The sequence below is a fragment of the Perna viridis genome, chromosome 1 (genome assembly GCF_037379345.1).
Source record: "Perna viridis isolate PV_CMFRI_1.1 ecotype Kerala chromosome 1, ASM3737934v1, whole genome shotgun sequence".
NCBI classification, from domain to species: Eukaryota; Metazoa; Mollusca; class Bivalvia; order Mytilida; family Mytilidae; genus Perna; species Perna viridis.
In genome coordinates, this window is record NC_142445.1 from 61,883,871 (window position 1) to 61,900,096 (window position 16,226).

Sequence of the window (16,226 nt, forward strand, 5' to 3'; positions counted from 1 at the left end):
GTGCACCGACTATACAAATAAGTGGCAGTTTCAGTTCAATGGCAAGAAATCGTGTGTGATACAATTTTCTAAATTGTTCGTAAAATCAGACTTAAACCGGACAGTTGCCAGGAAATAATTCCAATTTTAGAAAGCCATGTGCATTTAGGGATTGAACTCAATGGTAAATTTAAGTCTCTCTAAAGGACAACGAATGTTTGTCTCGGGGCGACTTGACTTGTTACCATATTAGTAACTAACCTCAGTAAGTATGATGAATGACAATGAAATCAGACAAAACGTGTATTTTTTTCCAAATAACTGAGAATACAAAAGAGCGTCTTTCATACACTTCAACTAATAATCTAACTAACTTAGAGTTGGAGTTATTGCCCTTTTTATGTTTTGATGGGTTTTTTTTTTATTTTATTACTTTAAAAAAATTCTACTCAGAATCTACTGAATACAAGTTAATGAAATTTGGTATTACTGTTTTTTATGGTATCCTGCACAAAATGACCGTTTGGATTTTTGAATGATGAACAAACATGGCCACTGATACTAAAAATAGAACAAAGGGGCTGAAATACAGTTTTTTGCAAATATTTCAAAAACTGTTGATTTAGTAAAATTCTAATGGAGATTAATGTAGTTCACCATTAAAAGACGGACCTTTGCCGAAAATTTCAATATGATTTGTTGCCTGTTGTAGAATTTATGGCCCCTGACACAGATTTTTTTTATCGTTTTAATGTGTTCAACTCTCTGAAACCAATTGCAACAAATTTTAATGAAAGTTGGCATAATTGTTTTTAGGGTTTCCTCCACAAAATGATCATTTATTTTTTTTTTCATCAGTCAAATAACATGGCCGTCGTTACTAAAAATAGAACATAGGGGGTCAAAATGCTTTTTTTTTGCTATTTTTTTCTCAACTATAGAAGAATAATGAAAGTGAAAGCTACCCATAAGAGAAACATGATTTTCTGAGTTGACTGGCAGTATTTGAAATTATTTTTAGGCGACCACTTTACGACCGTTCTGGGCGGCCATTTTCCCGCTAATTTCTGTAATTGCTTTAGTAAAGATGGTCGTCTGATAAGAATGGTGAAGATGACAATTTTAGATAGCCGTTGTTTAACATCATTTTATGTTCTTTTTCAGAAGATGTATACTGGGCTAATGCCCACCCGATGGAATAACAGGGCATAGGGAGACCCGTCCAAATTCTGTCCAGATATTCTGAAAAACACACTTTGAAGCAGTGCATTGGGTACTCTTTTGAATTTACAGCATTTATCAATATATGCTTTTTTCAGCAATTTTTTGTCAAACATGGTTATAAAGCATGATACTTACTTAGTTAATACTTTATGGTTTGTCAGGTGATCGATTCAGGCTCTTCGAGGGCTTCTTGTTTTTTCTATGTCGCACTTATAGAGACAGACAAACCAAACATATTTCATTACTCGAAATTTAAGATCTATGTCACGGGAAGGTCCATTTAGCTTTCCGTATTTTTGGTTTTATTTAATTAAAAATATTGATTTTGATAAAATATGATACACATTTTATCCAAGTCATTTCATTCATTAATCATCCATTACATCATCAGTTCATATTAATTTAAAAGTCAAACGCACCTTAATTTGAAAGCACTCTTGCATGAAAAACATCACCTGTTTACTAACTGCCTGTCACACCTATAGTCATTACATTGTATGGGCATACGTGGAACAGTGGACTGTTTTGCAACAGTTCCCTGTATTTTCAGTTTAGTCAATTATAAATATAATAAATGTTCGGAATTACTTAAAAGTTCAATACGAGAAATGTTAAGCACGCTATTGTAATTTTATATTACAAAGTTGATTAATTGTATTTTCAGAATAAAAAAATATACAAGACGACATTTTTCTTAATGCCACAAAATACCCGGCGACATCTAATTTTAATTTGATTGTGCTCTGACACTGCATGTCGCTTAATAAGTTCATTCTTGTCTGCACAATGTGTAAATTATATGGTTGTGTATTTAATTTTAACTAAAAATTGCATAAATGGCATTGTTTTTGAAACACCTATACTAGTTTCTCCAAGAAGTTTTATAATCAAATTTTCAAGTAAGTAAGCTTGAATGGGTTCATCGTAGCAGGGACAATATAATACTCTCTGTTCATAGTCAATGATGAATGGTGTCCTTTTTTCATATTTCATTATAGCATAGTAAAAGATGTGTAATCCAGGGTTTATGCAGTGCCGGATCCAGAGGGATGCAGGATCCCCCTTTGTGATTAAAAAAATTGTCATTTTCATGTGTAAAATTGACAAAAAAAATTGCAAAGAATGTCCTTGCTACCCCCTTTTTCTGAGGAACCTCGGCTGGCACCCCTCCTTTTCCAAGTGTCTGATCCAGCCCTGTTTAATCCCTTAATTTTGGGATTTGGCGCTGGAGATATATATATATATATATATATATATATATATTTGTTTCATGAATATGCGTCCCCTGGGTTGGTTCAATAAATATGAAACAAGGATATAAACGTCCTTCACTAAATATCAAATGGTATCAAACTTTAAATTGAAAAATGCAAAATACCTAACTAAAGGAAATATCAAAACCGCGCAAATTGTTATGAATTGGGTTAATTATGGGTCAGTAAATAGTAAATGGTAATTAGCTAGATCAGGATTAAGATTAATGTTAACAGTTGTATACACAGACTTTCTCACGGCCATCTGCTGATTGATCCCAGCATCACAGGATAAAGATCTATAGCTTTATTTTGGTGACATTTTAGGACACTATCCCCCGTTGAACATTACACTGATTAATTGTTTTTGGCAAGTAAATATTTTGGTTCGATTGAACTTAAGAAAGTTAGCCATTGGTCAGAGTTAGAATTTTTAATGTTTTATAATTTGTGGGAGGAGGTTTTAGGATGTTATATTCTCTGCACGTTTTGTATCTTTAGATAGCTTACCATCAATGGCATCATGCTCCGCTCTTGTAACATCGAGCGTTACTTATGTTATTCATAAATTATTCGAAGATCTATAAAACATCATAATAAACAATATATTTAGATCAGTGGATTGAGTACTTGAAATAGTAGAATGCCCAGCTCCTATTTATTATTTGGTTGACTTTTCTGGACTTATCTTATATAGTTGAATAACGTGCCCCAGTTGTTTACAGTTGTCTCCCATTAGATCTCGGCTCTTTCCGTTTTGCGTCAACGTCACTATGGAGCTTGACCTTTAAACTAATGTGGACATGTTAAATCAACTTTGATTGGACAGAAGAAAATGATAGATCCAATTAAACGTTTTGTTCCAAACAGTCGACTATCTTGTTGTTTCGTTAGCAACAACACAGCATTGGCAAGAAACTGGAACCATAATAGAGCATAATACAAAACCGAGTGCAATATATAAGAAGTAGCTTCTTCAAGGTAAGAAAGAAGAGCACAAAACATGCCTTATACTCCATGTTATCTCACCGAATGTAATTATTTCAGAGTTTTATTCAATTTCCACCACATTCTTAGAGTTCATTGTGTATCAGTGAATCGACTGACACAAAAAATCAGTCATCGAATCCTTTGTGATGCTAAACAAGGTTTTTTCCCCTGAAATTCTTTTTTCTTTGAATATTACCTATTGTAGTAAACGTGTTTCGGATAATTTGTGTATGTATTACTATTAGGCAGTATGACCAAATTTACCTTGAAGATCTCGTGGCTCTACATGTATTATAGGGCATAATAAATATTTCATACTTTAATTGATTGACAAGGTTCTCATTAAAATGATACTTCTTTAAATGTACAAACTTATTTTATATCAAAACAGTATTGTCTTGGTCTGTTACCCTGGTTAATTAGTATGTTTACCATTTATTAAGATTGCTTTCCAATGAAGGTCATACATGTATAACCCTACAGTAATGGAAACATACAAAAAGCTAATTACATCTTTTTGTTTCTTTGACTAGTAATGTACAACATTAAAACTCATTAGGAATGGTTTCATTTTGGTCAAAATAAATATTATTGTGATGACCATAAATTTACCAGACCTGTCTAAATTTGCCACATCAGACCTGAAAGAATGACTGAACTAAAGTGATAGCACTTCATGACTTATCACTCAGTATAGTGACTAGTCAATTTTGTCTATTGATGGATATCCCAATATAAGTTTTGTAGAATAAATATATGCAAAATGATCAACTTCTACATGTAGTACAGTCAACCATGCTACATGTATCTTCAATATTTGTTGTTATTTTCAGCATAACTGTGGATTTTTATTGCAAGATTTGTTCTATCAAAAAGCAAATGCTTTCTATATTTCATAAGGAAGAATTTGTTGTCTATTTTGTGGTTTTTGCTGCATATTGGAGTTTTTACCATATACTTTTCTGGTTTATTTCTGTTTATTTGAAATGTCTTATTTTGCAGGTTGACAAGTTAAAATGTCTTTGCTAGAAAATAAAGTATGCTAAACATGTTTGAAGTAATGTGTCATATTTTAAATAAATAATAAGGCATGATTATTAATAAGTAGTACTAAATTTGCCTTTCTATATCAAAACATACTCTTTTAAATAAGTACTTGGGATTTTCTATTTACAGAACAAAAATGGCAACGGAGCTACGAATGACAACTCGGTTCCAACCTCCAGATTGGTTCACAAACAACTACACAATTTCAACAAATGCTGAAAGACAGAGAGATGCTTCCAATCAAGTTCGTCAGGAGAGCCGATTTCTTAGGAATGAAACTGACAACCAAACAAAATGGGATCAACATTCAAATAATGTTAGATTAGCTGATAGAGTTGATAATATCAGACAGTGGAAAGAAATTTTAGAAAAGACATTGGCTGATATTGATAAAGAAATTGCTGACTTGTCAGAGGCAAAAGAACTGACTGAAATTTCTTTGGAAGCTAAAAATCTACCAACAGATGTTGCTATTGAATGTCTAACATTAAGAGAAGGAAGACAACACATTGATGTGGTGCAGGATGAAGTTGAAAACCAGTTACACAAGGTGAATTTCCTAAGAAAATGATTGCACAATGTAAACATTCTTTTTACATATGAATGTGTCATTAATTATGCAGATATTCTAATCTCACAGATGATGTAACTTATGCCATACTGATTAATTATGTTACAATAGAAAAGTCACTTTTAAAAGGTATCTCTTCTTTGTGAAGTATTTTTGTGTGTAATTTTTTATCACAAAAATAAGTTGCAAACATTACATGTTGAATGGGTTTGGTATAAAAATCTTATCTATTATACTTAATTTATGTTGTAAATGCAATTCATACACAGAAATGTTAAATGACTAATGCATTGACAACACTGAGATTGTGGTCCTACAAGTATTGATCTAAGTAATTAGTTAATAAATTTGCCTGGTAAACTATTGATAAGAAGTTACATGAAATAATTTTTTTTAACTTTTTGTAGGAAGTTGAAGTAATTGATGGAATTAAGAAAGCTCTTCAGAACAGAATAAGTGATGCATTTGAACAGTTGTGTTTACTTCAAGAGGCCCGTCAACAGATCCAGGCTGATCTGCAAGATAAAAATATTGCACTTGGGATTGATATTGACCAGTACAATCTAACAGATAAATCATCAAATATCAGCTTCAAACCAGATTCACTCAGAGTACCAAAAGGGTAAGTTGTATGAAATTCTTCAAGTTCATTCTATGGACCATGTCACTTTTCAATTATAAAATCATTTTCGTAATTGCTCGTCTTCAAGACTTAAATTTTGTCATATACATGTACTTTAGTATTTAATTTTAAAGATATGGATTCCCCAAAATTTGAAGAAAAAAAAGATTTATCATAAAGATAAATTCATTCATTTATGATTGAATTAGTTCTTGCTTTACATCATAATACCAGCCTACTAGGTTTAATTTTTTATTGCTATTTCACTGTTATTACCTCTTGCAGAAGCACCACACCACAACAGTGGGAAGATTTCTCCAGGTACAACAAAGAGCGTGCTGAAGCTGAAATGAAATCATCCACCCGTCTACGTGAAGCAATCCACCACACCCTCCAACAAACTGCCAATGATCTTGAAGCTCAGAAAATTGCAACAGAATATGCATACAGAAGGAGAATTCATGAGTTTGAGAGGGCTAAGGATGAACTTGAATGGCAGAAGAAAAACGTATGTAGAAATATTTTGTTTTTGGAATCCTGTTTGAATGGTCAAGATTTCTATATAAACTGATTTAAACCTGTCTGATATCTTTCAAGATGAAATGTCACGTTAAGGATAAGAACATTCAATTAGACTAGTGTATAATACACGGAAATATATTTATCCCTTTCAGACTGAAGAGGAAATTGCTGAACTTGAGAATGATATCCGTGGTATTGAGGAGAAAATCCGTGCTAAGGATGCTCCAATGAAACTAGCTCAGACAAGGCTTGAAAACAGAACCTACCGTCCAAATGTTGAGTTATGCAGAGATGCTCCTCAGTATGGTCTAACTGATGAAGTTAAACAGCTTGAGGCTACAAAGAGGGCATTGCAAGAAAAATGCAAACAGGCAAAGTATGTCTTCAATTTTCATCATAACTTGAACACACACCATACATTTAATCTGAAAATTTAAAAAAATATCACTGGTTTAAAGTTTTATTTTATTTTTTGGAATTTCTAAGTCTCTATAAGTATCAATTTTTTTTATTATACATTTGTAGTAAATGGTTCTAATTGGAATCCATTTATCTTCATTGAATGAAGTGTCATTATTTTATTTTTCTTATTTTTTTTCAGACATGCCCTTGATGGTTTGGAAAACAACCTTCACAGAATTAATGATGACTTGGCCTTGAAGATCAACTCTCTCAACTTGGATAACAGGTGTATGGATGTCCGCAAAAAACTTCAGGTAAAACCACAAAGTGAGATAGAGAGGAACTTAACCCTTACAGGAATGCAAAGAGAAAAGTCAGCAGTTCTTGCATAGACATTGGAAAAGCTTATGCTTGTTATTAACAGTATTGACAATAATTCAAAATTTCTGCCCATGAACTTTGCTTTTATCATTATTTGTTCATGAATTGTGTTGTTAATGTATGTATCAAGAATTTTTTTTTTCACTTAAAAAGTTCAATAGTCTTTCACTGTATGTGTGTGGTTTATTGTTGAATGCATTGCTTTCATTTTCAGTTGCTTTCTGATTATTTTAATTTTTTATTTTTTACAAGTTTACTCTACTTTTGTGAAGATGGGTCAAATATTTTATGAACATAAAACCTTAAAATCATGAGGAATATTTATGTATTAGTTTCTAATGAAAAACCTATGAGTGCTGAAAAGTTCAGAATATAATATATAAATGTACATATATAAAAATCAATTAAATGTCTCTTCTCTTAGATATTGAAACTTTTTTTCTGTGCCTCCAAAGACTTAACCTAAAATACACTATTGCTAATCAGGGCCTAGTTGTCCAAAATTTACAAACACAAATGCAATTGAGTCATGGCATTGTGTGGATGATGTAAACATGCAAACGTTTTGGGTGAAATCATTGTCCAGTCTACGATAATTATTCCCTTGTTAGAAAAGTTATTACAAGTTTGGTTTCTGTATGAGAAATATTACACCTATCATCCAAATCTTTCCAAACTTGAACACTTCGTGATGAACACTGAATACACTGATGGATTTTGCTTTTGATATTCAGGAGTTAACTTGGAATGTTGGGCATCTGAGATTGCCAAGTTATGGAGCAGTGGTCAATTATGAAATCTTTTTATGTGTAAAATTAATCGGAAGTTATGACATCACAATACTCATATCAATTATGACATCAGAACATATTTTACAATTAGAATATTTTGTGAAGAGGATAGCTGAGTTTGCAATGCATGGGTGTCTGCCTGAGCCAAATCGACTTTCTCTAGTAACTTCTTACTTTCAGTTGAAGTTTTTGTTTTTTCTTTCTGTCTGAATTCCTGGATTGTCATTGAAATTAAGGTATTGATCAAATTTTATTGATCTGTTTTGCTTTTAATTTCAATTCACAAATGCATTAAAGCACAATACTGGTGCATCCTTTATTCTGTTTTTAAAAAGTCCCACAAATGTGAAAGGACAAAACAGGAAAGCAAAATAGATGAGATAATATTAAAGACAAAAACTTAAGGTTGCTCTAATTACTACTGGTATGTTGAAAAGTGTATTTTATCACCCAAAGACTTAAATCTTTGATAACTAAGCAAGTATATACATATCTGGTGTTAATGTCAGACAAATTTTAAGTTGTTATAGGTACTGTGAAGATATTTTTTGTCATTATCAGTACTGCTAAGTCTCCAATGACAATTTTACAATAATGGTGTTTTTGAATCAGTAGATTGTATTATACCATATTGTGTAGCAATGTGGCACAAAGAAGGAAATAACAAGTATCATTTAAACTCTTTACTGTATGGACATGAGAAATACACTATTCCTGTTTTACATTTATTCATCCGTCAAAATGATTCATGGAAAATCATTACATGACCTAATCAAGAAAATATTTCAACAACCATTTTTTAATTAATATTCTTGAAAAATGCAAGATGCATTTTCTTAATAAAGACTATAACAATAGTTGTCAGGATAGAAAGGTACAATTCTCTACCATAACATTCGTCATTTCAAATTATACATGTACTTGTATCTCACAAAAGGACTGACCACCACAAAACTTGACCTATGGTCTAAGAATACTTTCAACTTCCATGGTACCAAAAACTTATCAATGTCTACATATTTTATGAAAACATAAATTCAACTTTCAAAAAATTGCTCTCGATTGTCCAGATTTGTGGTGCCAGACTGGATATCTGTTGAAAACTATCTGATTTACAACTATAGTAGCACTCTATTGTGTTTTCAATTAGCACTTCTAATTGTATTCTACAAGAGTCACATTCAAAGGAAATATAAATTTCACTATTTGTACATCTTCAAGGTGCAACAATTAATACCGGTACAAATTGAAAAATACATGATTTATAACCTGTTACTCCATTGCACATTAAGGTAAGACATGTATAAATAAAACAAATATCAGTACATGTATTGAGAAACACAAACACTGAATGGCAATTATTTTAGCAATTATGCTACAAGGTAGACAAAACATAACAATCTTCAATGATGAACAAACCCACATAATTAAAACAGGCTGTATTTAAAAATCTGATCAAATAAGCAATGACCTATAATTAGAACATATTAGGTGATCTAAACATTCCTCCTCTACTTCCTCTAGAACCACCTCTCGTTGTCCTTGCAACAGGGCTTCTACCTCTTTGGAACTGACCACGCCCTCTTTGTTGAGCATGTCCTTGATAAGGAGGTTGTCCACGTCTTGGTGGTCGTGACCTAAATGCTTGTCCAGTGTGACCAGTTTGTGTTTTTATTTGAGCACCTGTTTCCCAAACAATTGGTTCTATCTTGGGTTTTCCTGTAAAAACACACAAAACACCTTGACTCAAAGTGTTTAAAAAAAGAGCTTTGTCTAATTCTCCTAAAATTAGACTAGTGGTTGATTTCACAAACAGTCATTTAAAAAAAAGTAAAATTTTTTGTAAAACATGATACATGTATCACAACTTATGACTAATTTTATACCTACCATTTTTTGTGATACCAACCACTGTCATATTTATTGGATGAAAAAAAAAGGGCATTGGTTTTAACTACACAGAGCCCATTCTTTAGGGAAATTTTGCTTAGCATGTATTTCACACATAAGCCTCACTGGTGTTTTAGGTACACCTTTTTACATAGGACTATCATTGAAATAGTACTATATCTTTATAACTTGATTTTTTATTTTGGTTAAGAGGAGAAATTAATTTATTTGTCATGATAATTAATAATAAGGTTTTTAATTTGCAGAAGAAGAGGACACAAATCCCAGTTTTGTGGATTAATAAAATTTGTGTGTTAAAAAAAACCAAAAACTTTTTTTAACTTTCTTCAAAGTGGAAATTGGCGAAAATGAAAGTAAATATACAAAATAAAAAGAATTATATCGGTAAATCTGGATTAGAAAAAGTAATGTCTGATTAATCTTATTCAGTCTCAGCTTGTGTCTGATTACCTTGACACTGGCAATTAGGGGCATCATGACTGTCAAGTCATTACTTTCTTATTAATCAGAAGTCATCAGAAGGGCAACTTAAAACTGGATGCTCTTAAAGAGCCTGAATCGCTCACCTGGTTCAATAAGTAACATTCTATTTTTGTAGAAGTGACCATATTTTTTCTTGGATAAAAATTCCTTATGCTCATTCCAAAGGAATAACTCTGTAAATTTTCATTAAATTCTGTCCATTAGTTTTTGAGGACAGATTTTTTAAAAGTACTACCATTAAAATAGCAAAAAGATGTTGAGGAAGGGCAATATGGCTACATATATTTACATGCAAATTTCACCATGGATAGATCTCATCATGCTGAACATTTTACCCTTTATCATATTTAAGTTTTGGAGATATATGCAAAAAAAACTTCTGTCTGTCCTCTACGTTCTATTTTTAGTAACAGCTGCAATGTTTTTTGACAGACCACATCAGTTTTATGCAGAACACCCTAAAGGAACAGTCATACAAAGTCTGGCTCCAATGGGTCTGGTAGTGTCTGAAGAGAAGATTTTAAAAAGAAATAGCAGCAAATAAATCCAACATGGCTTAACAGATTTAAACAAAATCAGATCACCGATAGATCTCATCATGCTTAACACTTTTACACGTTAGATTTTTGCTAAATCTAACGGTTTTGGATATTTACGTGAAATACTTGTGTCTGACCCCTATATTCAATTTTTATATAAGGCAGTCATGTTTTTCAAAGGATAAAAAATCACCACATCAGTTCTGTGCAGAATACCGTAAGGAAAATTCACACCGAGTTTTGGTTCAAATTTGCCCAGTTGTTTCAGTTTTGAAAAAATGTTAAAAATAACAACGATGACAGATGAAGATGGACGCCAAGTGATGGTAATAGCTCACATGGCCCTTTTGTCCAAGAAAGCTTAAAACTGCTTTTGCAAATATTGACGAAAAATAGACCAACCGGCAGCATCAGTTTTATCTGGCACCTCCTCTCTTGAACCTGAGGCTCCTCCCTCCTGGTCTGTAGATTCTGATGATGGACCTGGCTGAGCATCGGTTTCATCTTAAGTTTGTAAAATAACAAGACATCTAATTAGTATGCCAAAGTGGTTGTCAACAATATACCTTACAGGTCTACTTACTTAAAAAATGATACTCAATTGAGGTTTTTTGTTAAGGTTTCAAAATTAAAGCAAAATTTCTGGTAAATGATAGATTCTTTTAAATATAGTTCTGAAATATTGAAAGAAATCCAATATTAGTTATGAATTAATGTAAACTGGTGAAATGAAAAAAAGGTAATTCCTGAAAAAGTTACATGTTCTGCTATGCTCAAAGAAATGAACATTCAGTTTGAATAACACCATAGATACAGAATACACAAAAACATATAAACATGTTAATAGAAAAGACTAAGTAAATGCTAGAAACTACCTCCCTTCTTACTGAAGAAACGTCAAGTTGTAGTGATCTTATGCAAGGTATACCCCCCACTCATACAGGAAGACAATAATTGTGAACAACCAAAATTGCTTAAAATGTATGCCCCATCTATATAAAATTGCTCATCAAATTTGAAATCAACCCATCCAGTGAGAAATAAGATTTCTGTGACAATTTTTTTCTATCATTCTAAATACAGACCTGTTTACCCCATATCAGTGACCTCAGTAGTTCCCATAACAAGTAGTCAGTAGTTTTGCCATGTTTTCAGTAGTTTTTTGAAATTTTCATATATTCCAAAACAAAGGGTACATTTATGCATATAATGCACTTGTTTACTTCACTTAATTTAATATAAGCCTTTTATGTTTAAAAAATAATTGTTTTGTTCAAGCATCTCTGCTGTACTTATCTTCTAAGACGAAATCTATATTTCCATAGCAAAACCTGTTAAAACATGAAACCTGAACCAAATGATTTATTTTTGAAACCTCAGTATGGTCAACAATGACAAAGAAGTCTGAATACAGCTTCAACTATGATTTTTCTATAATTAATGTAGATTTTCAAATAAGAACAATTTAATAAACACTAAACAGTTATAAGAAGTAACATAATCAAATCCCCCTTTCACTTGGAAGCCATGCTTCCTTTTCTGATCAAGTCTTCTAAGCACTTGACACTATAACAATTAACCATTTCATTCAAGCGCTCTATAGATCTTGTTTAAATCTTAAATTTAATGAAGAAACAAATTTATGATTTTAACATCAGGGAACTGTAGTTTCAACAGTACAAATCATAAATAGTATTTTTCGGCCAATATTCGTACAAATTACGGCGAAATCGTAAATGTAAACACCTCTGTAAATATATACTGTATATATATTGAAAAATGGCAAAGTCCCACAAAACAGGAAGTCAATATAAAAAGGCAACCTAAATCACTCAATGTATGCAAAAATTATTTAAAGCAACACATCAAGAGCAGATACAATTGCGATAAAGTCTGGACAGGTGGAATGACAGATGGACCACAAGGTGATTCCAATATACCACTCAATCATTGAATGGGGTATAAAATATTTTTGTAGCCTTAGAATTGTACAAACCTTGTGATGTTGGTACACTGCCAGAATCTGTAGGTTCCTGTTCAGTTTGTTCCTCTATTGCTCTACAGAGAAAATTAACCTCAGATGAGGTATTTTATAATTTCCAATAAAAATTATATTTATTAGACAGGAGATTTTTAGAAGTCCTTTATTTAATATCAACCTGAAAAATACATGAGCTTGAAATCTGATTGAAAATGACTCCCTTCTACAAAACATATTCAAAACTTTAATATACTGTTGACACTGTTTGATTAATTCATAACATACATTAATTGAATGATCATTGAGGGGGGGGCAGTAAATTTATCACACTGAGGTACCAACTATTACCTAAGGCAATGCAAAGATAATAGTTGGTATTGAGGGGTAATAAATTTATTGTTCCCTGCATTAACGGTAAAAGTGTAATTACTGTAAAAAAATAATTTTTGTGGATTCTGTAAATGGAACATATTCGCAAATACAATGTATCAATTTTCATGGTTTCAAAAAAAGTTATTATGGTTATATAGTGTTACAGCCACATACCAAATATGAATGATGTGTTATACTTGATTTACTACAGAAAATAAATACTGAGGTATAATAATCAAATTTAATTTCTTGACTTACATGCCCTTCTTTCCTGAAAACCTAATGAAAGAGAGGAGTTTTTTCTATTTTTTTTTTTTAACATTTTATAGCCTCAACAAAGTGATATTAAAGGTTTTTATTCCTTGTTAACAGCCAGTTAAAATGATGAGTGATTACCATTTTAGCACTATTGGATTAACTTACCCTGACTGTGGGACCTCCTCAGAGATTGTATCCTCAGAGACTTGAGGCGCTGAGGTTTCTATTACAGGCTGACTAGCTACAGCCAAAGCTGATTCACTGATGGAAACTGGAATGAAACAAAATTGTTCATCAATCACCTAAATGAACAAAATAACTATGCAAAAAAATAAGCCTCCTCAATATAGTATTGAAAACTTAAAATTGTTTTAAAAATAGGCTATCAAACATATTACCATGATGTTTGCAGTTGTCAAAACTCAATGGTTTTCTTATCATGGACAACTGACATAAGAGATGATTTTAGACTAAAATATATATCTTCTTTGGAATATAAAATATAATGCCCTGCACTTCTATGTCTACATGTCTCATCTGAGCAGCACTATAAACCCACCTGGGGCAGTGGTTCTGAGTGGAGTACTGGGAACACTTCTTCCACCACTGTCTTGTAGCTGAGAAAGATCCATACGTGTATCATCCATACCAGAAGCTGAGGAATCAAAATTCACTTACTATGAAATACAATACTTAAACCAATCAAGGACTCTTAAGGTGCAGATATTCATAATATATACAAGTACATTTTGTAACATAAAAAGTAGGACATGTGCATTATTCTGTATGAAACATCAATATTTCAGACATTTGCGATTCAGTCTTATAGTGAATATCAATGCCAGCTGAGATGCATAATTTCTATTCAAAATTAAGATTGGTAAAAGAAATCTACGAATACAAATTTCCAGAAACTACATTTGGACAAACAAAAATTTCCCACAAATAAAACGACTATTATAGTATTGGTGATACAAAGCAAACTTAGCTTAAAGATGAAAAGGTAATGAATAAGACATCTAAATCATAAGAATGATTGGTTGTTTCTTGTTTTATGGATGTCTGTTTTTAGTTTGAAAGATTTTCCTATCAATATATTTTAAGTACCATATATACTCAAGTATAAGTTGATCCGCTGATAAGTTAGTCCCCCTCTACAGCCCAAAAATTTCAGGAACTTAGCCTTGACCCACTTATAAGTTGGACTGATTTCTGAAAGCTGTGTCACTAAAATTCCTTACCCTTAATTACAACAAGTATACCTGTTTGTTTTGATAACTTCAATAAATATTGAAATGAATAATTTCAAGCCAGAGTTGTTTTTATAGTAGCAAGTAATTAAATTCTTACAAAAGCCATGTGGATAGTTTTGATACAGCCATTTTCTCATTCATTCTAATTCTGGTATAACCAATAACCCAAATTTAAATCATAAATATAGTGAACAACAAAGAATAAAACAGAAAGTTTTATGATACTCTAACAACTCATTTGAAGATATGTCAGTAAGTTAAGAGGTTTTACCTTAAAGAAAAAGAAATACATGAAAAGAATTGTGATTACCAACTATAATATCAATTACTTTTGTCATGAATTATGGTATGTTATTGGGTCATGTCTATTACACCTTTGGGTTTTTGGCTATATGAGTGTACACAGGTAAAAATCAATACACAAAATGGATGAGTGGGAGATAAAAAAAAATCAGTATTGTGGCAAAATAAAGACTAAGCAGTAAATATTCTTTTACTGCAATAAATTTTAGTGTATAAGGTAGAAGATGAAGATAGACCTCCTAAAACTGACGTTTACAATTTAACATTGGGGTACTAAATAGTAAACGGCGCTAGTCTAGTTGTCCAATGTTGGTGTCACGCTCATTTCAATTATCAAGTTTTTGACATTTTCAAGCTGAAAATTTTAGTTCATAGTGGAGATATCGTCTATAAGTCGAAACCCTTCCTAGAATTCCAAAAATCTGACTTACAGGCAAGTATGCACAGTACTCTGAAAGAACTTTTATTTGTGGGTACCAATTTTCGTGGTTTAGGGGAAAATGACCATTTCATAGATTCTTGATTATGTGGATTTGAGAACTATATCATACAAACAAATGGAAAATTTCCTCTTCATTGGGAACCAAATTTCGTGGTTTACCAAACCCATGAAAACCTTGAAAATTGGTACCCAACGAACAATAATACTTCCACAATATGTGACCATCCTAACTTGCAATGATCTAATGAAATTAACAAACCTCTTTGGGATTCTAACTGTGCTAAATCTGGTTGACTTTCTGCTGATGACAAGCCAAAGATGAATCTCTGTTGAACCATTGGAGAGCTACAAGTCAATAAAAAATGTTAAATAGTGAAAATATCCTTACTAAGTTTCTACTTACACTTTTACAACAGAGACAAAGGCTAAACAAAATAAAATCTAAAGATTTTTTTTCTCTCTTATAAATAACACCAAATATACAATTATTATCGGTAATCTGTACTTTTGATCCTGTTGACAGATATTTTTCTATCTCTCACACACATAACAATATATCTGTAAAATCCACCATAGCACAGGTAGTGATTGTGACCTCATCAGATTTTCTAAGTTATGACTGAAAATGAGGTCACATACCAGCAGGGTGTAGCCAGTTACTACTTTTTTGCACTACATAAATATTTCAAAAACTAGATACACATATAATATGATTAAAAAAGCAAAAATTGGATTACCAATAAACAGAACAATAGTAACTTTAAATTTTAATACTGACACTATTAAATGGAATATCTAGAACTCGCACTCATGCACTCTTCAAGATATTCCTCACAATATTGTCAGTGTCAAAATTCAAAGTAACTATTACTACTTATTTTTCTGCCTTTCTAGTGTGAATT

General features: G+C 31.9%; 2 protein-coding genes across 3 annotated transcripts in view; one reads left to right on the plus strand and one right to left on the minus strand.

Moving 5' to 3' along the window:
- The first annotated feature begins 3,280 nt into the window (after nucleotides 1-3,280).
- On the plus strand, nucleotides 3,281-7,414 carry LOC148629733 (tektin-2-like). Its single transcript, XM_088556263.1, has 6 exons — nucleotides 3,281-3,437; nucleotides 4,623-5,043; nucleotides 5,472-5,686; nucleotides 5,972-6,194; nucleotides 6,361-6,584; nucleotides 6,810-7,414. Exons 2-6 carry the CDS (start codon nucleotides 4,630-4,632, stop codon nucleotides 7,000-7,002), a joined length of 1,269 nt encoding a protein of 422 aa, XP_088412389.1. The 5' UTR covers nucleotides 3,281-3,437; nucleotides 4,623-4,629; the 3' UTR covers nucleotides 7,003-7,414.
- Nucleotides 7,415-8,450: 1,036 nt separating this feature from the next.
- LOC148629734 (nucleoprotein TPR-like) overlaps nucleotides 8,451-16,226 on the minus strand; it is a 56,935-nt gene continuing 49,159 nt past the window's right edge. Inside the window, exons 58-63 of one of the 2 annotated variants that reach the window (XM_088556287.1) lie at nucleotides 15,584-15,669; nucleotides 13,886-13,981; nucleotides 13,492-13,597; nucleotides 12,712-12,773; nucleotides 11,118-11,219; nucleotides 8,451-9,501 (exon numbers count right to left, since the gene is read on the minus strand). In XM_088556287.1, the coding sequence (XP_088412413.1) occupies nucleotides 9,260-9,501; nucleotides 11,118-11,219; nucleotides 12,712-12,773; nucleotides 13,492-13,597; nucleotides 13,886-13,981; nucleotides 15,584-15,669 (694 nt within the window). In that variant the 3' untranslated portion in view covers nucleotides 8,451-9,259. The remainder of the gene's footprint in view (nucleotides 9,502-11,117; nucleotides 11,220-12,711; nucleotides 12,774-13,491; nucleotides 13,598-13,885; nucleotides 13,982-15,583; nucleotides 15,670-16,226) is intronic. The other variant, XM_088556294.1, reaches the window with a different exon arrangement.

Excerpts from the sequence above, each read along its gene's own strand:
- LOC148629733 (XM_088556263.1), top strand. The coding sequence starts at position 4,630 with ATGGCAACGGAGCTACGAATGACAACTCGGTTCCAACCTCCAGATTGG. Across the intron at positions 5,687-5,971 it reads TCACTCAGAGTACCAAAAGG|AAGCACCACACCACAACAGT; the intron begins GTAAGTTGTATG and ends TACCTCTTGCAG. Across the intron at positions 6,195-6,360 it reads TTGAATGGCAGAAGAAAAAC|ACTGAAGAGGAAATTGCTGA; the intron begins GTATGTAGAAAT and ends TATCCCTTTCAG.